Source organism: Dipodomys merriami, unplaced genomic scaffold (assembly GCF_024711535.1).
Source record: "Dipodomys merriami isolate MVZ:Mamm:240054 unplaced genomic scaffold, mDipMer1.0.p SCAF_10, whole genome shotgun sequence".
Classification (NCBI taxonomy): Eukaryota; Metazoa; Chordata; class Mammalia; order Rodentia; family Heteromyidae; genus Dipodomys; species Dipodomys merriami.
Genome location: NW_027202271.1, coordinates 47310079 through 47335370, shown reverse-complemented (window position 1 = coordinate 47335370; position 25292 = coordinate 47310079). Strand labels below are relative to the sequence as shown.

General features: G+C 38.3%; 1 protein-coding gene and 1 long non-coding RNA gene across 7 annotated transcripts in view; one reads left to right on the top strand and one right to left on the bottom strand.

Annotated features, from left to right (window-relative positions):
- Positions 1 to 25292, bottom strand: part of Cfap54 (cilia and flagella associated protein 54) — a 248380-nt gene that overhangs the window by 221789 nt on the left and 1299 nt on the right. For all 6 annotated transcript variants that reach the window (XM_069990518.1, XM_069990555.1, XM_069990527.1 and 3 more), the window contains exons 2-5: positions 16623 to 16728; positions 13993 to 14136; positions 12779 to 12950; positions 5328 to 5386 (exon numbers count right to left, since the gene is read on the bottom strand). In XM_069990518.1, the coding sequence (XP_069846619.1) occupies positions 5328 to 5386; positions 12779 to 12950; positions 13993 to 14136; positions 16623 to 16728 (481 nt within the window). The remainder of the gene's footprint in view (positions 1 to 5327; positions 5387 to 12778; positions 12951 to 13992; positions 14137 to 16622; positions 16729 to 25292) is intronic.
- Positions 10002 to 11391, top strand: LOC138838039 (uncharacterized). Its single transcript, XR_011375542.1, has 2 exons — positions 10002 to 10228; positions 10535 to 11391. It is a non-coding gene; the product is annotated as an uncharacterized lncRNA (long non-coding RNA).

The window sequence follows — 25292 nt, the reverse complement described above, 5'->3', positions numbered from 1 at the left end:
GGTTGTTTGAAGATGAGTTAATGAGTGAATCATGCTTAGAACAATAGCTGGCACATGAGAAATGATACTTTTAACAATGACAAAGAAGAAAAACAAGGAAGAAGGGAAGGAGGTGGTAGAGGAACAGAAGAGAGAAGAGAGGAATGGGAAGAAGAAAATTATGTGTTGAGGAAGACTGTAGTCTTCTAATGTCCCTAGAGAGAACTGAGCACCACCCTATTTCCACCTCTACTGTAACTGTACTGTACTTGGAGATACATTATCCACATGAATTTTTACATAATATATACAGGTTGAACATTTCTTTCCCAAAGTGTTTGGATCCAAAATTGTTTTGGACTTAGAATTTTTTCTGATTTTGGAATATTTCCACAAAATAATAGTTTGGGGATAAAAGGCTAAACACAATATTCATTTTATGTTCTATATATACACATACATGTAACCTGAAGATAAATTTCATATAACATTTTAGCATCTCATATAAATGTTTTATGTATTTTGACTCTGACTTGTCACATGAGATGAGATGTGAAATTTCCCACTGTGGCTTCATGCTGGTACTCAAAATGGTTCAGATTTTGTAGCATTTTGTATTTCCAGATTGAAGATGTTCACTTTGTGACCCACAGGCATTGCATTAATGTACTCACATGTGTGATTTTGAAACTATATTGTGCTTCTAGACCTCACAGAACTGCACTTCCTGTTAACAATGTGGCTGGTCTTATGAGCCTCACTCTTAAGTTGTCCATGTTCCATCTGGATATGTGCTCAGAGTGACAGCGAATACTCTTAGTCCTGATTCTGAACACTGTACTACCTTGGATTTTTGTTATTGCTGGTTTTATCATTGTTTTCTAGCCTTGTCACCTGTGAATTAATAGGAAGTTGATGGTCAGTAGGTCTGTTGTGGCAAGGGATAGGGTAATAATGGGAGAAAACTGATATAAAAAGGAGAATGAATATAAATAGGGTTAAAGTAGTTTGTTTTCATGTATGAAAATAGACCAATGAAATCTATGATACTGTTTTAAGAAGAGATGGAGGGTAAGGAAGAGTGATGGGGTAAGTTTGATTGGAATAGATTTATACATGTGTGTAAATGTCACAATGAAATTATCACTTTGTACAAGTAATATATGCTAACGAAAAAAGAAGAGTGAGCTTTCTTCACATCTACTGTTCCCTGACAATGCCCCCTTTTTAAAAATTTTTTGCATTTGGATCATTGCTATTTGGTCATTATAGAATTAAGCCAGGTATTAATTTCTCCTTTAAATCTCTTCCTCAAATCCCTCAGGACTCCTGGTAATAGAAACTGCACATTTCAAAATAAAAACAGCTTCAGATACCAATGGTTCACATTGTATTTGAGTTTACCTCTAGAGTTAGAATTAAAGAAAACCACAGATTTTTCATGCCAGGAAGAATCTTATATTTAATCTAATCTAACTCTAAAAGGCTAAATCTGCTTCTAAACAATAGAGATGAGGCTGGTTCATCTCCCACACCCAGAATTCTTTCCACTACACACAGCCATGACAAAAAGAAGTGAGCCAAAACCAGTTAGGGTCCTAAAAAAAAGTCTTTCAGGCTTAAGGATAAAAACTCACTTCCAGAAACGACTCAAGTTGTGCTATTTTTCTTATCTCTAAAAGCTGGAAATAAATATTTCTATTAAGAAAGCATTGTTGCCGGGCACAGGTGGCTCATGCCTGTAATCCTAGCTACTCAAGAGGCTGAGATTTGAGGATCACAGTTCAAAGCCAGCCTGGGCAGAAAAGTCCATGAGTCTCTTATCTCCAATAAACCACTTGAAAACCGGTGCTGTGGCTCAAGTGGTAGAGCGCTCGCCTTGAGCTGAAGAGAGCAGGGACAGCGCCCAAGCCCAGAGTTCAAGCCCCATGACCAACAAGAAAGAAAAGGAAGGAAGGAAGGAAGGAAGAAGGGAGGGAGGGAAGGAAGGAAGGAAGAAAGCATTGTTGAGATGCAGCAGGTCCATTCTCTTCATAGGGAAAAAAAAAAAAAAACACCTTGAATGCCAGGTATGGTGGTTCAAGCTTATAATACCAACTACTCAGGAGATATAACTAGGTAGGTTGCCATCTGAGGCTGACTGAAAGAAAAATTGAAGACCTTATCTAAAACAAGCTAAAAAGCACAAAGGGCTAGGGTAGTGGCTCAAGTGGTACAACACTTGCCTAAGAAGCACAGGCCCTGGGGCTGGGAAGGTGGCTCAGTGGTAGAGCGCTTGCCTTGCATGCCTGAGGCCCTGGGTTCGATTCCTCAGCACCACATAAGCAAAAAGAAAAAAAAAAAGCCGGAAGTGGTGCTGTGGCTCAAGTGGTAGAGCGCTAGCCTTGAGCTGAAGAACTGAGGGACAGTGCGCAGGCCCAGAGTTTAGGCCCCACAACCGGACCAAAAAAAAAAAAAAAGAACCACAGGCCCTGAGCTCAAACCCTGTGGTAGGAGGGGGGGGGGGGGGTAGATTGAAAAAGCAAACTGATTCCATATTCCAAATCTAAAATATGGGCCCCACATAGCAGCACACAATAAATGATCATAGCCACAGGATGGCACTGCAGCTCCACTTATACCAGACTGTCATTTGAGGAAAATGATACTGAAGGTATTTCATCATTGAGCACAAATAAAATGTTTTTAGAATGACTACTTTCTACTGTATTCTTTCATGGTTGCCAAATACTTAGGTTCTGCAGTTCAAAATGCCACAGGGAAACAGAAAACAGAATACTTAGGTTCTGCAGTTCAAAATGCCACAGGAAAACAGAAAACAAGCAAAAGCAAAGTTGTCATATGTGTTCAGGAAAGGTGGTTTCTGAAATCTGACCTCCCAGTTTCCTTAAACTTAAGCTTCTGACCTGCTTTGGCACTACAGTAAGTCCATCTGACAAAAAGCCCTGGGTCAGTTGAGGTCTTCAGGTTCTTTTTATGAATACAGGGTCATATTATATGTCATATTTCATACAATATGAAATATGTATGAAATATGTCATATTTCATAGCTCTACTTGAGTAGGTGAACCAAAATAATATAAATGGTGACAAGTTTTTATTTTGGTCAATAGATTTACATTATTGTAATGGCCTTGAGAGGTACTAGAGTGTGACATTGATTCAGGACACCTCTAATTAGACCTGTCACTGCATCTCTAAGCTAGAGGTCATAAAAGTGCCTTTCACAAAGGGGTCATATGAGCTCATTCATGATATGCTTCAAAGCATATCTGGTAAATCAACAAATAATTATTATGACAATGGTGATGAGAGAGATAGTGGTCTGATGTGACATTAGGAATTACCTTCAGATCCCAGTTCTATTTCTCCTCATCTTACGCTGTAAACTTGAGCTCCAAAGTCACTACAACTCTTGGTACCTAAGATCCAGGAGTCAAATGTGGTAAAACCTCCAAGGGTTTGTCTCCACTATATGGAACCAACAAGGCTATTTACAGCCTCAGCTTAGGAATCAATTTGCCAGCTGGGGTTGCAGAAATTCCTAGTAAAAACTAAGTCCTTTGAAATGTATTATACTGAACAAACTGGAAGAATTTCATCCTGATCTTCAAGTGCCAACTGTAACCACTCACCATTCCAAAATTCTTGGATCTCTCATTCCCTCCTCTTCCCTCCCACAAGACTTGGACATACACCCATCCTCTTTCGCCACTTATCTTATCAGAAACAAACTCAAGTTACATAGAGGGAAGGGAAATATCTCACAAAGGTTATAAATGAGAAAATATTTTAAGATAACTATCACATTAGGTTAAAATTCTCTCAGCATTAACAAGTACCAATGCTAACAGCTAAATGTTGGCACAGACATCTCTGTCCTTCAAAGGTTTGGCAAGCAAACACTGTAGCAGACCAAACCCTGATGCTTGTGTGAAACTGTATTTGTTGTTACAGAAAGTACAACAAGAGGATGTACATTCTTCTTAGAAAGTCAACTGGAACTAAATGTAGAATCCTTGGAACAGACGGTAGGCCAAATTTATGTTATATGTGGAACAGTCTTTCTTTCATTTAATTCACTCTCAAAGTGCTGACTCAGAGTTTATTAGTCAGGTTAGTAATTGTTTTGTTTTAATTTGAAGAACAAAACATGAAGAGAAATTAGAAACAATGTTATCCATGAAGCATACAAATATCTTTGCTCCCATCTTTATTTTTTAGGTGTTTTTAGCTATTAAGATATTTGTCTATGCCTTGAGGAAATAGGAAGAATATAAAGAGGCTAGAGGCAGGGCTCAAGTGGTACAGCACTAGCCAGTGACCAAGTTTGAGTCCTGGTCTCAGACAGAGAAAAGAAAACTTAAAAAAAATCTCTCCTGAGTGTTCTAATGTTCAAAGTAAGCTTACACATGGAATAAAGGAGCAATATTTCAAATGCCAACAACTCAAGCAGGGTCTTAGTGGGAATATCTTTGCTCTTTTGGCCTATATTTCAATGACTGAAAAATGAACACAGAAAATAAATACATGTCCTACTGATAAAAATGCTACACCAACATTGTAGGGGTATCAACAGACATGTCAATGGCTTCCTCAAGCTAAAACTAAGCAGTGAGTACAAGTAAGTGGGAATCTTATTACAGTCTCTTTGCATACAGCATATAAATGAATTCGAGTTTGGGTATTTGTTTATTCAAATAGCGTGTGAACTATAAGTCCAGGAACTTCGTAGCATTAACAGGACAACCACAGTTTATCATCTAAACTAGGACACTTTTAAGAGAAAAAAAGAGATTTGAGTATGGTGATACATGCCTATAATCTCAGCCGCTGAAGTAGATATAGGAAGATTGTGGTGTGAGGTCTGCCTATGCAAAAGAGCAAGAGTTTGAGGAAGCAAACTAATAGTAAAGGACTGGGATATGGCTGAAATGGTAGAGTGCTTATCTAGCAAGGCTCTCAGTTTAAGCCTTAGTAATGTCAAATGGTAATAATAGTAACAATAACTACTCCAGGAGCAAGATGATTTCATTTATTCATTACCTAGAGACAGAGAACTAGACAGATGTTCCATATAAAATGACTCTGGCAATGGGGGACACTGGATAATACTATCCTTTTTAGAAATTCTCTTTCTTCTCTTTAATACTTTATTATCCACATTCTTACATATGATTCCTATATTAAAGTAAAACTAAGACCAATAAAACTATATGATATATATTCACCAAGTTTTGATAGATATCACTAAGCAGTCTTTTAATATCCACCATATGGTATAACAAAACTCTAAAGGTAAGCAAGCAGGAGATATGAAGGAGATCTCTTCTTAGTACATTTCATACCTGGGAAGCCTGGCCCATGATCATCAGTTTTCGGCAAATGGTGTAAATATAAATGGTACCTAGTGGAGACAAAGATTGTTAACATGTTTTACACTCAAATGAAGAAACTCTATTTCTTTCTGCTGTTAAAGTCTGTAGTTTCCAAAACAAATAATCTCATGAGAAATTCTTATGATAATAAAAAGTTATAGTCTCTAAAATTTTTGACACTTATGAATAAAATCATTAAAAATAACAAGTATAGTCATATTTTAGATATATTAACATAGGAATCTTTTAGTCTCATTTAAAAGTCAATTTAACTTTTGAAATAAATTGAACATAGGAATATTTTAGTGGTATAATTTATGTGCCTGCAATGTTTATTAATTCATGTAAAATGCTTTCATCTCTTGTGGCATCCTGATGGGTAAAAAATGAAATATTTATCTCCAAATAAGGTCTGAATATATATTTAATTAGCTTGGCACCATACTCAACAAGAAAACAATAATTTGAAACTCAATATATAACAGATTTGTACTATAATTTTTTACTGTCATATATAACATTTAATCCCATTATTAAGATAGGTCCTACTGGGCACTATTGGCTCATGAGGGTAATCTTAGCCATTCAAGAGGCTGAGATCTAAGGATTCAAAGCCAGCCTCGGCAGGAAAATCCAGACTCTTACCTCCACTTAACCAACAAAAATCCAGAGGGAGAGCTGTGGCTCAAGTAGTAGTTACAAAAACTCAGGATCAACACCCAGGCCCCATGTTCAAGACCCAGCAACAGCACCAAAATTTTTTTTAAAAAAAAGGTCCTATTGACAACCTAATAAAAAAAAAAAACCAACATTTCATGAAAGTATGACTTTGTATCAAGTCATTAGTTAAGTGAAGAGAGAAAGCTGGTGGCCAGGGAGAAGGGAGGAGTGGAGACCATCAGCCTAACCTTTGTCTGTAAAACTAGGACACTACCATGCCATGGACATGGTGATATCGGTTAAAAAGGCATGTAATTATAATGACAAGTAGTCTAAATATTTTCTACAAAATATCTGATTAAAATTCATAACCATGAAAATTCAACAATTATGAATCTTCTGTTCGTGTTTCAACTTTCAAAGCGTCTAAGAAAACAGCATCTGCTCCAAAACATATGCCCTGATTAAAGCACACCTGAAGCATAATAAACATTAATTACACAAACTAGCAACCAAAATATTGAGTAAAATCTCGCATACTTCAAGTACCTCAAACTTCACGGAGAATACAATAGTCCTTGCCACGAAGGAACTCTACATTCCAGTGGGACTGTGGCTGTGACATGCTACTGCTCACTTCCCTTCTCACACACTGGCTTTGTAAATTCATCCCAGCTTGAATTTGCTGACCTCTACTTTAAGTCTTTAAAAATAAAAATAAAATTGTGTAACTGTGCTTCTTTGTAGGAAAAAAAAAAGTCATAAAGATATGTGCAGGAGACACATGCCTCCTTGCAAACATGTGATTCAGGTGAGAGCCAGGAACCTGAATAAACATGTCAGTTACAGGGAACTGGGGCATTTATATCCCCCGGAGATTTTCCTCAAAATCATAAGGGCCCTCTGTATTTCAAAAATATGCCTCTCACCCTGCCAGCCCTAATGCATCCCAGCTACTACTAAAACTTTCTTTGAAAATGCAGGATTTGAGTTGGGAACATGGCTTAGTGGTAGACTGCTTGCCTAGCATGCATGAAGCCCTGGGCTCGATTCCTCAGTATCACATAAACAGAAAAAGCCAGAAATGGCACTGTGGCTCAAGTAGTAAAGTGCTAACTTTGAGCAAAAGAAGCTTAGGGATGGAGCCAGGCACCAGTGGCTACTCAGGAGGCTGAGATCTGAGGATCACAGTTCATAGCCTTGAGATTCTTATCTCTAATAAACCACTAGAAAACCGGAAGTGGCCCTGTGGCTCAAGTAGTAGAGTGCTCACCTTGAGCTGAAGAGTGCAGGGACAGCACCCAAGCCCAGAGTTCAAGCCCCACAACCGACCAAAAAAAAAAAAAAAATAGAAGAAGCAGCTTAGGGATGTTGCGCAGGCCTCGTTCAAGCCCCAGAACTGGCAAAAAAAAAAAAAAAAGAAGAAGAGGAAGAGGAAGAAGAAAGAGGAAAAGGAGGAGGAGGAGAAGAGGAGGAGGAGCAGGAGCAGGAGGAAAAAAGATTGATTGCTGGATTTTGGTATAGTTTCCAAATTCCTACTGTAAAAGCCAGAAAGGGAAAGTTAAATGGTGCCGGATGGACATAGACTGAATTCCATGTGATCTTTAGAAGTCAATTTAATTTTGCTTTGAGCCAAATATGACTTTATGGTCTGATGATGTGACTCCTTTTCATCAGAGATAACCACCATCAAAATAAACCTGAGAGTCTAAATTAAGATTCAGATTAGTTGAAAACTGAGTTGTTATCCAATATTCATATACCTGCTTAGATTTCAGAAAGAATATAGATTGGTTAAATATCTTACAAAACCAAGAGTATACATGTGTAATAGCACCAAGTTGATACAAAGGTAAGTGAGGTAGCTTGCTGGGCATGGTAGCTAAAGCCTGTAATCATGGCTACTTGAGAGGCAGAGATAAGGAATGGAGGTTGTCAACTAAGGCTTAAGTCTGGGAGTCACCATCTCCACCAATGCCATCACAACTTAAAGGAAAGCACAATGGCTGGCAATAGTGGGCCCTGCCTGTCATCCCCAGCAACATGGAGAGGTACAAACAGAAGAATCAAAGCCTAAACTCAGGCATGAAAAGGGGCTGGAAGCATGGCTCAAGTAGTATAGTGCCTTCCTAACAAGCTCAAGGCCTTGAGTTCAATCCTTAGTATAATTTAAAGAAAAAAAAAGTAGGAGCTGGGAAGGTGACTCAGTGGTAGAGTGCTTGCCTTGCATGCATGAGGCCCTGGGTTCAATTCCTCAGCACCACATAAGCAGAAAAAACCAGAAGTGGCACTGTGGCTCAAGTAGTAGAGTGCTCACCTTGAGCTGAAGAGCTGAGGGACAACACCCAGGCCCAGAGTTCAGGCCCCACGACCGACCAAAAAAAAAAGTAAATAAAAGTTGAGTGTAGTTTTCACATGCCTATAATCCCAACATTCAGGAAGCTGAGGCAAGAAGAGTTTACCAGGTACCAGTGGCTCACGCCTGTAATCCTAGCTACTCAAGAGGCTGAGATCTGAGGATTGCAGTTCAAAGCCAGCCTGGACAAGAAAGTCTGTGAGACTCATCTCCAATAAACCATCAGAAAGCCAGAAGTGGCGCTGTGGCTCAAGTGGTACTCGCCTTGAGCTGAAGAGCTGAGGGACAGCGCCCAGGCCGAGTTCAAGTCCCATTACAAAAAAAAAAAAGAAGACAGTTGAGTTCAAGACCCTGTCTCAAAAATAAAAACAAACGAACAAAAAGTAAACGGAGTAAATAACAAGGTCAATTTATTAATCCCCTAATTGGAACAGCCTTTCTTACATATTCAAGTGGTTCACCCCTCAAATTCCTTTAGGTCTTTGCTCAACTGTCACATCTGGAAGGCATCCCCTAACCATGGTATGTAAAATTCCAACCCACTTCATTCTAGCTTCTGTATTCCCTGTGCCCTGCGTACCTTTACTTTTCTCCTCAGCACTCAACTGTCACTTGATACTATCTAGATTCAACTGAAGAAGAGTATGAGAACAGAGTTTTCACCTGTTGCCCTCTCCTGTGACCTTGGCACCTAAGATAATGCCTGGTGTCCAGGAACTACTCGTAAAGTTTTACCCCAAGGACAGGAGTTGGTGAACAAAGTATAATAAGTGTATCTCCCATAATCCAGCAGTCCTATTCCTGGGCATAAATCCCAGAAAACTCTTACACCAGACTATAAAAGGACAAGTAGGAAGGTATTCCTCATAGAATTATTTGTGCAATTAGAGAGGTGCAACAGACCAGGTGCCCATCCCCTATACAATCAGAAAGCAGAGTTAAATTAGTTTAAATACAGGAGCCTCAAAATAGTATAGGGAACAAGATAAAGTCTAGAGCACAATGCCATATGCATAAATAAAATTACAGAAAAATGGTAAAGAAGATACAAAACTTATTTAAACTTATTCTTCTTTTCAAAGAACATTAGGGATTGGTAAATGTATGATTTTTTTTCTTTTTTTCTTTTTGTTTGCTGTTTGTTTCTTTGGTTAAGTAGTCTAGGTTGGCTTCATCTTTGCTGTGTGGCTAAACGAGTTTTGAACTTCCCAGCCTCCTGTCTCATTCTTCTGGATTAAAAATAACACCATTAGGTCTGGTTTGCATCTGATTATGAAAGGACTGAAAGAAATGAATTGTAATGTACCATTTCTACCTTTCAAGTAAGGCTCAACCACAAGTCCTAGTCTGTCGGGAGCCAAAAGTTGAGTCTCTCAACATAATAGGCTTGACTATCTTACTGGAACATCTTGAGGCTGAGTTTACAGAATCCGACCCTCTTCCTGCCCTAAGTAAACATCCTGCAACTGCTAACGACCACCCTTTCCCCCTGCCCTAAGCAAACATCCTGCACTGCTATGGCCAATGAAAAAGCTTCCTTAACGGCCAAAGAAAAAGCTTCCTTATTCCAAACATATAAATACCCCTGTGTGAAAAATAAAAATTTGCAGCTTGATCAGAATCCTTGTCTTACTGTCATTCTTCCTGTCTCTTGTCCCTTCATTCCTTCTTGCTTAGGTTCACTGCCCTCGTTGACGTCTTGCGGGTCGGGACAACTGGGCCCAACGTGGGGCTCGAGCCTCTGACTAAGGAAGGAACGCCGTCCTCTGGGAAAACTTGGCCAAGTACAGTCCGAGATCACCTCGACAGACCCCAGCGAGAGACAGATCCAGGAGGAGAGTGAGGACGACGCAAGGTGAGTGACCCACCATGGGACAAGCAATATTGTCACAGGATCTATTTCTGTCAGGGCCTCAAGGAGGCCTTCAAGACACGGGGAACGGGGGTTAAGAAAAAGGATTTAGAGTTATTTTTCTCAAGGACTTGTGTCCTTGGTTCCCCCTTGAAGGAACCACAGATGCAAAAAGATGGCAAAGAGTAGGAGATTGTTTAAGAACAAGCGGCCCCAAGGTGGCTGCCAGAATGCTTGATAAAACAGGTTAATGGCTTACCACAACCCAGGGAAACCTTCCCCCTGAGGATGATTCCTTTTCTCTTACAGATGCAGCTAAAACTCCAGATGTGGACCCTCCTGTTTAAATTTATTAAATAACAGATTAATCTCTTGGCTTCTAAGCCCGTACAGGTTCATCACCATCGCCTTGATATGGCAGACCAAGGCATTAAGATCTAGGATTTACCCCAGGCTTTTAATTAGTGTTTTGCATGAGCTTGTTCGAGTGGGAACCACCCCTTTCGTTTTTCTTATTTAGAAAACCCTTCTCCTTATTCATAACTCCTGACCATTCAACGGGCAAGACCTATTGCCATAAGGGATAGGTTCAGCCCTCCTCCTATAGGCCCCTCCACTTGGGGGAGGATGCACCTATGGGAGGAAGAAAAAATGTTCTAATCAAGGGTGCAGGTAAGACTGCAGGGGGATGGATCCGCGAGATCCCAAAACCCAAGACCCCTGAGTGGCAAGCTCTGGTGCATGACGGTTGGCATGCATACCCACAAGCCGTCTCCTCAAAAAACATGCCAAGGCCTGTTAAATTCCCCACCCCGAGTGAGGACGCTCGCTCGGGAGTGGAGAAAAACCCTGGGCCCTTAGAGGAACAGAGCCTCTGTCACCCCCTTAAAAAGAGCAGCCAACAATTGATGGTCTATTTTCTAAATAAGAAAGGGGGAGATGTCGGGAGCCAAAAGTTGAGTCTCTCAACATAATAGGCTTGACTATCTCACTGGAACATCTTGAGGCTGAGTTTACAGAATCCGACCCTCATCCTGCCCTAAGCAAACATCCTGCACTGCTATGGCCAATGAAAAAGCTTCCTTAACGGCCAAAGAAAAAGCTTCCTTATTCCAAGCATATAAATACTCCTGTGTGAAAAATAAAAATTTGCAGCTTGATCAGAATCCTTGTCTTGCTGTCATTCTTCGTGTCTCTTGTCCCTTCATTCCTTCTTGCTTAGGTTCACTGCCCTCGTTGATGTCCTGCGGGTCGGGACACTAGTCCTTAGGCTTCTCACTGCCCTTTCTCCTGCTCTCTGTCCTTTGCCAAAATAGGTAAGCAATTCAGATGGAAAGATGGCAGTGGCCACTAAAGGAATTGAGGATTCCCTGAAGGTTGATCAGGCACAAAAAAATATTCACTGATCAAAAAATATCATCAAAAGTATCCTCATTTCTAGCAGCCACTATGAAGTTTAATTTCAATACAAATGCTAAAACATGATTTGGAGTGAGTGAGAAAAGAAAAAGTGAAATAAACTTTCAGTTGCCATAAAATGAGGGAAATTTTAGTGTATTTTTCTTTTTTTTTTTTTTTTGGTCTGGTCGTGGGGCCTGAACTCTGGGCCTGGGCGCTGTCCCTCAACTCTTCAGCTCAAGGCTAGCGCTCTACCACTTGAGCCACAGCACCACTTCCGGCTTTTTTCTTTTTTTCTTATGTGGTGCTGAGGAATCGAACCCAGGGCCTCATGCATGCAAGGCAAGCGCTCTACCACTGAGCCACCTTCCCAGCCCCTTTAGTGTATTTTTCTTTGGAGTTATTTTGTCCTGTCTTAATCAAATCAAACACACTATCACTATTATCTTTCATTTAAAATATTTGAACCATTCTTAGCACCACAAAAAAAGAATGTATTCCCAAATAAGAACAGAGTAAGTGACTTAATGCAACTTTAGGAGAGAGAAAAAGATGTTATATTTTATAGCTAAAATTCATTTCTTTACACACATTTAAAATGTGTGAGTGTATGTACATGTGCACTCATGTGCATGCATGTAGTAATCAGAGCTTTCCCTCAAATAAGTAGTAAAAGGGGAGAGCTTGCTATGTAGAAAACCAAAGGTACTATCTAAGAGAAGAGAACTAACATATGGATAATACCTAGGACCAATACACTGCAGTGGTTAGTTCTTCGTCATTACATCTTATGTACTCTATCAACTATGGTCCCGCTGGCTGTTTTGTTTTGAGACAGAACAATCCAAAGTTGGCCTCAAACTCCCTAACCTCCTGCTTCAGCCTCCTTAATGTTGGCATTTCAGGCATGTTTCACCACATCTTTCTTCTGGATTTTTATATACCTGACACTGATTATCCATTGCCTCTGACATAAATAAATCCCTACCTGTAAGGACAAACTAAAATGTAACATAAATTAAAAAATGATAATAACCCCAGCCATCCTATTATGAAATATGTATGTTTTAAAAGACAAGGCTGTCAAGTTACCATCAACCTTAGCATTTAACTTTCTGAATGATACACAAGGAAACAAAACACACTGGTACCCACCATTGAAAATAATCCAGCAAAGGTGCTCCTGTGGGAGAGCCACCTGCATGATGAGCCTTAGGGAGGACAAGATATGCAGACACTTCTTCACAGACTCCTTGTTTTGCAGGTTTGCATCAGAGTCACACACTAGCTCATAGCTGCAAATGCTTCTGCCACTCAAAGCATGAAACTGAAATACATTGGAAAATATAAATTAGAATATACATATATACACAACTCAGGAAAGCACCTCTCAAAATGTAAAGTACTAAAATGGAATTATGCTTAATGAGTTTAATAGATTAATCCAGAAAGAAACATAAATAGTTTTCTTCAAAATATCCTAAATTAGTTAAGATTGGCATTCCTTAGTCAGAAGCTACTCTGAGAAAAAAATTACCAAGAATATGGAATTTAATCAATTTTTTAAAATTCACTTAATAGCATTTTAACCTATTCGGATGTGATTATCATCATTTACATAATTCGTCCAACAACTGTTAGTTGAGCTCCTCCATTTCACACTCTGCCAGGCAAGAATCATTCAGAAATAAGCAATAGATGGTTCTACCCTTAGCACATGCAGTATTAAGCCCTATCCATGGCTTTGAGGGTGCTGGGATGACTTCTTGATCTCTGGTAAACTTCATTTTACTCTTCTATTAAAAAAAAGTCAGGACCATACTAAGACTGCAATATGATAATTCATATAAATGCTTTTATTTCCAAAGCTAGCACATGGGAAGTGCTCGACTGGTGAACTAATGATAGCAATGCACAAAGGCTAGAAATCAATTATAAAAATTTTTGTGACAAACATCTGCAATCAAGAGCTAATTTTTTACATTCATTCTGATTAGCTTTATTTTCTTTTTTGTAAAACAAGGCAGTAATAGTATTTATCTCTTAAGGTAATTGTAAAAATCAACTATGTTTTCCAAAGTATTTTACAAACTGAAAGCCTCTACAAATATTATTGTGGAGGCTATGAGCATATAACAATACTGCCTGCTGGTAGAGGGGGTGGTTATATTGACACAATCTCCAAAGTAGTGTCACAAAGTTCAATAAGTTCATTTTCTTAACCATGCCTGAAGTTATATGTCAAAGGACTTAGAACAAGTGGCCAGATGCCATGCTAAGCAATGAAGATAGTCAGACACTGACAACTCAAGGGCATAACACAGAGCTAACATAAACCATAGCTATCTTTGCTGCTTCTTTCATCTTACTGTAAGTCCAGAAGTTTCATCTCCAAAACCTTTTGGAAAGAAGGTAGTTTTGAATTGATTCACATCTGCTCCATTCTCATCAAAATTGGTACTAAATTGTTGAAGATATCTTCCATAGCACTGCAGAAGGGCCAGTTTATATTCCTAAAATAAAAAGACTTGATTAAAGTTTCAAAGTATTACTTGACAATTTTTATATTATTCTTAATTGCACCAAAGTGTAAAATTATGTCATAGGTGTGGCACTGTGTGGCTTATGGACATTATTTGATTTAAATGTCCCCACCACAAGCTATAGGACCTTCATAACCACAAAATAAGAATATTCACTTAGATGGGGTGCTGATGGCTCACTCCTGTCATCCTAGCTACTCAGGAGGCTGAGATCTGAGGATCACAGTTCAAAGACAACTGAGGCAGGAAAGTCCTTGAGACTCTTATCTCCAATAAACCACTAGAAAACCGGAATTGGTGCTGTGGTTCAAGCAGTAGAGCACTTGCCTTAAGCTGAAATGCTGAGGGATAATGCCCAAGCGCAGAGTTCAAGCCCCATGACCAACAACAACAACAAAAAAGGAATATTCACTTTGGCATAGCAAAACCTATGTTTACTCAAACTCCAAGCCCCCAAATCCAACATCACCAGATGGTTGTAACCCAATATTTGGTCTGAGGGAAATGTATAGCCTTGCTACAATCAAATGCTTTATTTCTTGCCACCCATAGACACAGCTGACCTAGAGAGTTTCAGGTAGGGAACACGGGCAATGCGTTAAAGCTAAGTTCCTTTACAATTTCCTCTACTTCCTCCCTAGCAGCTGTGTCTCTAGGAAAGGCTAAGATCTAGGTGGGAACAACAACCTCACTCGAGAGGTATCCACACTCCAAAACTGTTCTGCTTCTTTTTGACTTTTTGTTATTTGCTCAATAATTCTGAATCTTTCTTATTCTAACTGGATTCATACAATAGACTCAAATAGGTTAAAGAAAAAGCATGCTCCACAAAATCATCTTTACTATAACTAAAAATTAAAATAGAGTCTAGAAATTAACACAAATAATGCAAGTTTATTCCCAGGATTATAAATGCCATCTTTCCAACTGTCACATCAGCGAAAAGTAGATGAAACTTTTTGTCTCTTTAATTAAATTTTAAAAGACTTTTTTTCCAGATGTTTCTATCAAAAGTACTCTGAATCCTTCATCAACTTGCTTTATCAACTTCAAGCATGCTCTTTCCTTCTCCCTCCACCAATATCCTCTAACTATACACTATATTACAGGTTGCCAGCTTCTCAGGTGCAGAACTTTAAGAACAGACAAAGCTCTCTCTCTTAATTTTTGTCAAAGCTGTTACTCCACTCTACATGAATATAGCTTACAATTTTTTCCCCTTTAGTTTCCTAAACCCTGTATTTTTAAGGGGCATGGTCCATTTTCACCCAGTTAAAGCTGTCTCTAATTCTGGCCATTAAAAACAGATCTTAGCTTAGTTCTTCCCTACAAAAGTTCTTCCACATTTTACCCTCCATTTGGTAAATTTGCCTCCCAGACCTAACAGATTCATGAAAGTAGAAATGAAGGAGGAAAATTAAGCTGAGACACTGCAGATTTAGAAAACACTGAATACTGCTGCCTCTGTCTGGCCAAAAATTCTTTTGGATAAAAAAACTTGCTGTCCAACATTTCAAATAACTTAGAATAATTTGGACTTATGCCAGAGCTTAAAGGGAAAATTCACATTATAGTCAACTGAAAACTCAGCTGTGGTGTGGTCTTATCAAACCAAGTCCACTCATCCACAACATTCCAAAACTTGGGCCTTAATATGGAATTAAAAATAGGTCACAGACTCAGTCTGGCATATAATATACTGAACAAGCAGGACATATATGGAATGACTGCTGTAAATCACACACAGTAAACCATTGAGAAGAAGCTGAAAGTTATTTAAAACAGAACACTGGAAACTGGGCAACAAAACAGCAAGTCCAGAAGCCACGAGGGCTGCAGACTGTGCAAGGCCAACCATGTCAAAAACAACAGGAAGTGGTGTCTGGGGCCCCTTTGTATAAGGTAGGAACATGGTGACTCAGCACTTCCTGCTGTGCACCTACCACACCCTCAGCATCTAAGTGGCTTCCTCTGGTTCCTGCAGGAACTGCTCACCCCCAGAGAATTTCAACTACAACATTAAGAAGCAAGCACACTTTTTGGTTACTGTTCCTCATTAAACTTTTTACATATTCATGTATTGTGTGTGATCTGTGTCTGTGTGTTCACCATCCTTGGGGCTTGAACTCAGGGCCTGGGCAATGTCCCTTTTTTGCACAAAGCTAGTGCTCTGCCACTTTGAGCACAGCTCTATTTCCAGCTTTTTGGTAGTTGATTGGAGATAAGAGTCTCATGGACTTGCTTGTCCCAGCTGGCTTTGAACCTCAGACCTCAACCTCTTGAGGAACTAGGGTTACAGGCCTAAAGCACCAGTACAACCCCTAATCTCAACCCTGCCTTATTTTCTTTTTAAGAAAAAAGAGTTCAAAATATGTCATGTAGAAAGGGTATCAGACCAAATAATAATTAGCCAAGCTGAATTTCCCTTTGGCTCACTTTGCTCCAGAGGCACTTACTTTCATTTGACAAAGGCTATCTCCAACCTTCAGAAGCTTTTCATTGTAATAGTCAGCTGGCAGCCTGGGGGCATATTTGGTCCAGATATTAAACAAAGTGGTGGCACTGTTAAAAAAACAAACAAACATAAAATGACATCTTCAAAGTCAGTGGTAAACCTCAATTAATTAGTAAGCAAGCCTTTAAAATTTGTGCTATCTTTTCAATGTGCCTTATTGCTAATGCCTAATTATTTATCATATAGTTATAGTAAAAAGTAGCACTATTGCTTCCTATGTGTGAAACTTTGAGACATTTTTAAATGCACTATTTTAGAGCAGTTTTAAGTACACAACAAAATTAAGAGACAAGTTGGTTTCTTATAGCTCTTACCTTTTATCAATACTCACACCACCAGAGTCGTACATCCTATTACAACTGATGAGTCAACACTGATACATCATTATCATCCAAGGCCTACAGATTTACATTAGGGTTTTCTCTTGATGGTGCATATATGATGGGATTGGACCAACGTGTAATGACACATACTCATCTTTATAACAGTTTTACAGTTCTAAAAAATCTTCATTGTCCCTTTCTCTTTAATCTGTTAACCTTGATATTTTTACTGTCTCCACTTTTTGCCTTTTCCAGAATGTAGCCTTTTTATTTTTTATTATTTTTTTTGCCAGGCATGGGGCTTGAACTCTCAGCTTGGGTGTTGTCTCTGAACTCTTCAGCTCAAGTTTTGTGCTCTACCACTTGAGCCACAGTGCCACTTCCGATATAGCCTTTTTTAGATGGGCTTCTTTCACTTAGTAATATGCATTTAAGTTTTCTGCATGTCTTTTTGTAGCTTGACAGCTCATTTCTTTTTAACCCTAGTATCACATTGTCTGAAGTACCACAATTTCTTTTTGCACTTGTATTTTGAAAGATATGTTGGTAGTTTCCAAGTTTTGTTGATTGTGAATAAAGCTATTATAAATATTTCATGTACAGGGTTTATATGGACACAGTTTTTAAACTTTTGTGTGAATACCAAGGAACACAATTATTGGATCATGTCCTAAGAGTATGCTATTTTATCAGAAAGGGACACTAAACTGTCTTCCACTCAGGGTTTGCATCACCACCAGCAATGAATGAGAGTTCTTGTTGCTCCACATTATTGTCAGCATTTGGTGCTGTCAGTGTCTTAGACTTTACTAGATATGTCTTTGGCAAATATAGTCTGTTTATGGGATATCTTTTCATCTTTATAGTGCCTTTCACTTTAATTTTAATGAAGTCTAACATCAAAATTTTCTTTTATGGATGGGGTATTTGGTAATGTATATAGTAAGTCATCACTAAACCCAAAGTCATCTAGACTTTCTTCTGTTATCATCTAGGAATTTTATCATTTGAATATTACATCTAGATATGATTTTTTACTCAATTTTATTGAGTATAGGGTGTGTGTTTCAATTTTTTTTGAATGTGCACTATTTATTGCAAAGATGACCTTTTCTCCACTGCAATGCTTGTTCGTTTGTTAAAGATTAGCTATGAATACACAACACACAGATACAAATTCTGTTACTTTGATTGTCTTTACTTGCAGCAATTATTACAACATTCTTATTAATATAACATTAAGCCAGTCTTGAAATTGGGTGGGAACAATCCTCCAACTTTGTATTTTATTTTGTTTTGCTTTGCTTTGCTTTCTCTTTTGAAACAGGATTTCAGTATGTAACACTAGGTAACCTCAGACTCAAGAGGCTTCTGTCTCAGCTTCCTGAGTGGATTACATGCCTGTTCTACCATACCCAGGCAGTCTTCCAACTTTTTCTTCTTCAATATTGTGCGGGTGATTCTGGACCTTCTGCCTATAGTAAATGTAGGTACTCAATAAATATTTGATGAAAGATTGAATGGAGTAAATAATTAGGGAAAATTCCCTTTCATTTTTAACATATTTATTATTGTTGTACTGGTAATGAACAAAGGGGTTACAGCTACATAAACCAGATTAAGTATACATTTCTAGGAAGAAACATTTCTCTCATTATTTTATTATTTTCTATGAAGAGCTCATGGGCTCAAATATCCAGTGGCCCATTCAAGGTAAAACAAAGTAAACAAGTAAAACAAAAGCAAAGCATACAGTAGTATCAAAGTGGTTTCTAGTCACTACCAAGGTAACATTTCATTGCTTATTTTATTATTTTAGATAACATTTATTTATTCCTTCCATCTCTCTAGGAAAAGTCTAAATTCCCCTTAAGATTTTTCAATCCTATCTCATAAATTCCTAGTTAATAGCAGTACATTATATACTAAATGTTTGTGTCCTCCCAACCTACATGTATTGTTGAAACCCTAAATACCCCATGTGACCGTATTTGGAGATTGGGTCTCTAAGGAAGCTAAATAAGGTCATGAAGGTAGGATCCTGGTGAGATTATGTCCTTACAGAAAGAGATGACAGAAAACTTGTTTCCCTGTTTGCTCAGAAGAAATACTATGTGAAGACAAAGCAGTCTTCAACAAGTCAAGAAAAGCCCTCACCAGATGCAAACCACAACTAGAAAATAAATTTCTGTCGTTGAAGCCCAACTAGTCTGTGGTATTTTATTAATATAGCCTAAACTGACTAACATAGACAGGGTTTTAAATTTATTACTAAAGATAGATCTGCTACTTGTGATGTACATGTTACAATATTAATAAAACAATCTCTAGAGAAACATGTCCAATAGTTCATTTAGGTAATTAAATGACTAAATCAAAAGGACAAAGTAGCCCTTATTATTATTAATCAGTCCTTTATAGTCCCTTATGACTGATTAATGATATTTGGGGTACAAAAATATATACATGCACCAATAATAAATGACAATGCCAAATAAATAATGTGGCAAATATAAACCCTAGAATCTTAAAAAGCAAAAGTTATTTTCTTTGTTCATTTTGTATTTTCTTTTTGCTTTAATTTGCTGCTTTACAAAATGCTTCTATTAGGATAGATGTAATGGATTTTTAAAATATACAGACTTGCTGGAATTCTCAAATTATGTAGACGAACTAGATAATTCTTCAAAGCCTTACATCTGAGATAATGATGACTAGGTTTGTTACTCATAGAAGAAAAATACCAGCTTCATTAAATCAATTGAGATTATATAATATGAAACATTTTTTCAGTGAATTCTAAGTTCAAAGTAAGATTCATTAGGAATGGCTTACATAAAATTTATAAAAATTTATAATACATACTATATAGGAAGTGTATAATAATTTTAAAAGAGAATGTCAATATGCTTTGTATTTCTCATTGATTATAGCTGCTCAAGGAAATTTAGAAAGTTCCAAAATAGAAGATTAAAACTGCATAAGCATAATACCTAAATTTCATGTGATTATGTTCAAGCATTTCTAAATCTTATGTGCTTTTATTAAGGCATACTTTAAAATATGAATCATACTCTTATTTAATGACATTGCTTATATGATCAAATATATATTTTAGGTACTATGAATTTTAATGCTAGGGAAATACCTACAGTCAGAAGAAACAAGTTTTGATTTTTAAAATATGGTATAAAAGCAGTTCCTACCTCCTGAATTCCCAATTCATTCCATGTGCCATTCCTGCTCCATTTGGACAATATCACCAAAATAATATTTTAACCCCCCCCAAAAAATGTCTAAGGTTAATCCCGTATCAAAAACTTCCCAAGGATTTTGTTACATTTGGGATAAATGCAAACTCTTTAAAGTGCCTCTAAAACCTCTCCCAGCCCCATACCCTTCTCCCTTCACTGCACCTGCCCTCACCTTTCTGCCAAGTGGGCTTCCATGTGCTCCTCCAAAGTTCCTGGGACTTGCCTACCAAGGATTTTCCTCTGCACTTGTTCCCTCCTCTTATCTGTTTGCCTAATTATTTCCTGGGCATCCTTCTAATCTTAGCTTTCTGTCATCTCTCCTACCATTCATTTGGAAGCAAGTTGCCATTCTATTATCCTTATGCCTCTGATCAAGTGTCATCTACTCTAACCACCTTATTGAAAAACACAACTTACTATATCCTACCCCATAAGCTCTTTCCTTTTTTCTTGCTAGAAAGCACCAATTTCTAGGTTACCTTAAAGTACACCCCTATGACATGGTTGTCTCCTCTAGAATATAAGCTTCAAGAGGGCAGAGACTTCAGTTAGTTCAGTGATGCATCTTCTGTGCCTAGCACTATGAGTGGCACACGTAAATGCTCAGCAGCTATTTTCAATAGGAGTAAGAAATTGCTTGTGTGTTGATTTAATGATTCATTCACTGACAATCTCTACTTCACTAGACTGCAAGCTCAATGTGCATGGATTCCCATATCTATTTTGTTCATCTCCGTGTAATCAGTGACTAGAGAGGGCAGTGCCTAGCACATTGAAGGCACTCATATAAACTGTTGCATAAACAAAATTAATTTCCTAAATCTCATGAAACATTTGATTGTTAAAGTCTAGGTCAATTCTTTACATTTGTGAATATCATAAAGATGGAACAAAGCTGGCCACTGGTGGCTCATGCCTGTAATCCTAGCTACTCAGGAGGCTGAGATCTGAGGATTGCAGTTCAAAGCCAGCCTTGACACTTAAGTCCATGAAATTCTTTTTTTTGGGGGGGGGTCCGGTCCTGGGGCCTGAACTCTGGGCCTAGGTGCTGTCCCCTCAGCTCTTCAGCTCAAGGCTAGCGCTCTACCACTTGAGCCACAGCGCCACTCCTGGCTTTTTTTTCTTTTTGCTTATGTGGTGCTGAGGAATCGAACCCAGGCCCTCATGCATGCAAGGCAAGTGCTCTACCACTGAGCCACCTTCCCAGCCCTGTCCATGAGATACCTAATCTCCAATTAACCACCAGAAAACCAGAAATGGGGCTGTACTGTGGGCCAAGTGGTAGAGCACTAGTCTTGAGCTGAAGAGCTGAGGGACAGTGCCCAGGCCCAAAGTTCAAGCCCCGTTACTGACCAAAAAAAAAAAAGATGGATCAAATACTGTCCTTAAAAATTGGCCCAGATCTACTTTTCTGTACACAATATTCACAATTATTAAGAATACAAAGATACTCTATCCCCTTGAATTCTTCCAGTAACAAATGCCTATTGTTTGCTATGTCTCAATCTCCAGGCTTGGTTCTAGAGACAGGGCAATGAAGAAGACAGGGAGCTTACATTCTAATAAAAGACAAAACACAAGAAAAGATTTTTTTTTTGTCAGTTGCAGGGCTCAGTTCAAGGTGAGCACTTTACTACTTGAGCCACAGTGTCACTCCTGGTTTTCTGATGGTTAATTGGAGATAAGAGTCTCACAGACTTTCCTGCCCTGCCTGGCTTGCTTTGAACCATTCTCCTCAGACCTCAGCCTCCCAAGTAGCTAGGATTACAGGAATGAGCCAAGGTGCCCACCCTAAGAAAACAGATTTAAAAATACAAATTGATAGGTGAACCTGCATCAGATAGGAACTTTCTCTGTAAGGTTCTAACAAATGAGCTGAGGTCTGGAAGAAATGAAGGAGCCAAACATCTGAAAAGCTCAAGGACATTTCAAAGGAGATGGCAAAATAAAGGCTCAGGAAAGTTCTGAGAAGAGATGAGCAGCAACATGAAGTAGACAGGCATCTTAATTTTATTCTAAAAGCAATGGCAAGCAATGGAAAGCCTTTAGATGAAAGCTGATGATGTATTTATGACCCCCTTGATTACTATGTGAAGGAGAGATTCCAGAGTGGCTGCAGAGAAATGGTGGTATTGAATTACTGGTAGTGAAAATGGGGATTAAACACAATTTGTTTAAATATGGATACATATAGGTTGGGTATGTAATATGCTGTTCTTGATCTTTATTGTTTATTTTTTATTTTTATTTTTGCTTTATGTTTTGTTTGAGACTGGGCCTATGCAGCCCAAACTAGCTTCAGACTCAAAATCTTCCTGCCTCAGGCTCCTGCTTGCTGAATTACAGGTATGCACCACCACGTCTAGTATAAAAGGCTTATTCTCCACTTGTATTCCTCAGTCCATTCTTGGTTGCCCTCTAACCTGGCTCATCAGCAGGATTCATAAGACTTGACTGTTCTGTCCCCCTTGAAACACTTTTCTTTGTTTCTAATACCCCCCCACCCCCACCCCCACTGCCGTGCTTACCACTACTTGGCCACTTTTTAGTCTCTGCTAATTGCTTTTCTCTCCTACTTGTGAATCTGGGAGCAGTCCTTTACTCTTTTCCATGTACATACACTCTCTTGGTTATTTTTGTCAGGTATTATAACGAATATCATTAATAGACTGATGGATCAAAAAACTGTGTCTCCTCTGACCTCCAGATTCAAGTGCCCAAAGCCTAATCATAGCTCTGCCTGAATGTTGACTTGCATCTCAATCTATCTAAAATTAAAACTTTCCCACAATCACAATCCCACCTCAATATACTTGCCAGTTTCCCTGGGTGGCTTCTACTCATCAACTGCTTATGCACCTCATCTTTCAAAAGACCCCCTTCCCTCTTTCCTGACCTGGCTCCCTGTCACCTCATTTTGAACTGGACTTCAAATCTGATGTCCTACAATTTTACTGTTCAATTTATTTTTCTCTCTAGCATTTATCTCTTTGTAAAATGTATTTATTGCCATGCTCTCTTATACCAGGGGATACATTCTAAGACTTCTTAGTGGATATACTAAACCACAGACAGCACTGAACACAACACATACTGTGCTATTTTCCTTTACACACATACCTATGATAAACTTTTTTTTTTGGTCGGTCATGGGGCCTGAACTCTGGGCCTGGGTGCCATCCCTTACCTCTTCAGCTCAAGGCTAGAGCTCTACCACGTGAGCCACAGTGCCACTTCTGGCTTTTTCTGCTTATGTGGTGCTGAGAAATTGAACCCAGGGCCTCATGAATGCAAGGCAAGCACTCTACCACTGAGCCACCTTCCCAGCCCATAAACTCTCATATATTAGACACAGTAGGAGATTAACAAATAAAGTTGAACATAATAATAAGCTATATAAAAGTTATGTGCATGTGATAGCTATCTCAAAATATCTTACTATATCCTGGTTCTTAGCAACCTTTGCATTCTTTCCTCATTAAGAACTTGACTTTTTCATTTAAAGAGAGTACTTATAGCTTCTCTTTGGCACATTTGAGTTGCCAGTATCATTACTCTTTCACTGTGGCATCGTTAAGCACTGTGATACCATGACAGTTGATCTGATGACCAAGATGGCTAGTAACTAATGAGCCAGAATGTTTGATGTATAGCATGGATATGCTGGTTAAAGGAATGATTTGCATTCCAGGTTGGATAGTGCAAGATAGGGCAAGATTTCATCATACAGAAAAGGAAAACACTATTCAAAACTGTTTATTTCTATAATTTTCCATTAATATTTTCAGATTATGACTGACCACATGCAACTGAAACCACAGAAAGCAAATCTATAGACACAAGAGGCTTCTATATTTCTATATTTGTTTAGTGGTTGATTATATGTGTCAGACTTAGAACAAATCTAACATGCTCAGTGAAGTAAGCCAAGCTCAGAAAGACAAACAGCAAATTTTCTCTCCTATGTGGAAGCTAGATCTATACTATAACTGGACATGAAAACCTATACAGGTCTTTAGGTATTCACACAGATTAAAGAAAGATACACTTAGGGGAAGAACACAAAGATATAACGTCTCTGAACATTTAAAATACTATTTATCCAAACAGATTCCAGGAAATAGAAACATGGGGGTTTTTTTGTTGTTGTTGTTATTGTTGGTGGTAGTGGTAGTGTTTGTTTTTGTTTTAGGGTTTTTCTTTTCCTTTTAGGCAGGCAAGTAGGGGCAAACAAGAAGAAGTTGGTAAACAAATGTAATCATGCTATTCATTATACACTATGTGGAAAATGACCTATGTAACTTGTGAGCAATGGAGGGAGGATAAATTGGGGGAATGTAAAGGAAGGGGTAACACTGTCCAAAAAAAGAAATGTACTCATCACCTAACATGAAAAGGTAAGCCCTCTGGACAACACCTTAATAATTAACAATAAAATTATTTTTAAAAGGTATGTATCATGATAGATTTTAAGTGTATGTGTGCTGGTCCTGGGCTTGAACTCAGGGACTGAGTTTCTTTTTACTCAAAACCACTGCTTTACCACTTGAGCCACAGCTCTACTTCTTGTTTGTTGTTGGGTTTTGTTTGTTTGTTTTGTAATTGGCAATAAGAGTCTCACAGACTGTCCTACCCTAGCTGACTTTGAAACATGATCTGCAGATCTCAGCCTCCTAAGTAGTTAGGACAAGTATGAGCCATTGGCACTTGTCAAAGTTAGACATTTTTCTATTTTTTGTTAACTTGATGTTTTCCTAGATTCTAGAAAGGTAGCTAATATACAGAAAGTACTTAATAATTTGATGCTTGAATAAGTAATATATTAAGTTAAACCTAGTAATTAGTATTAAATATGTGAAAAATGTTAGATATACATAGATATGTATATCACATTGTATATTCATTTGTGATTGTTCATTTGCAATGAATTTAACCAATAAAGATGGTAACATCAACAGGAAAGAATCTCAAAAGCAGATACTTTGCAGTTCACAGTAATAACACAGTGGCAGACTTTAAAAAAAAAAGGAGAAA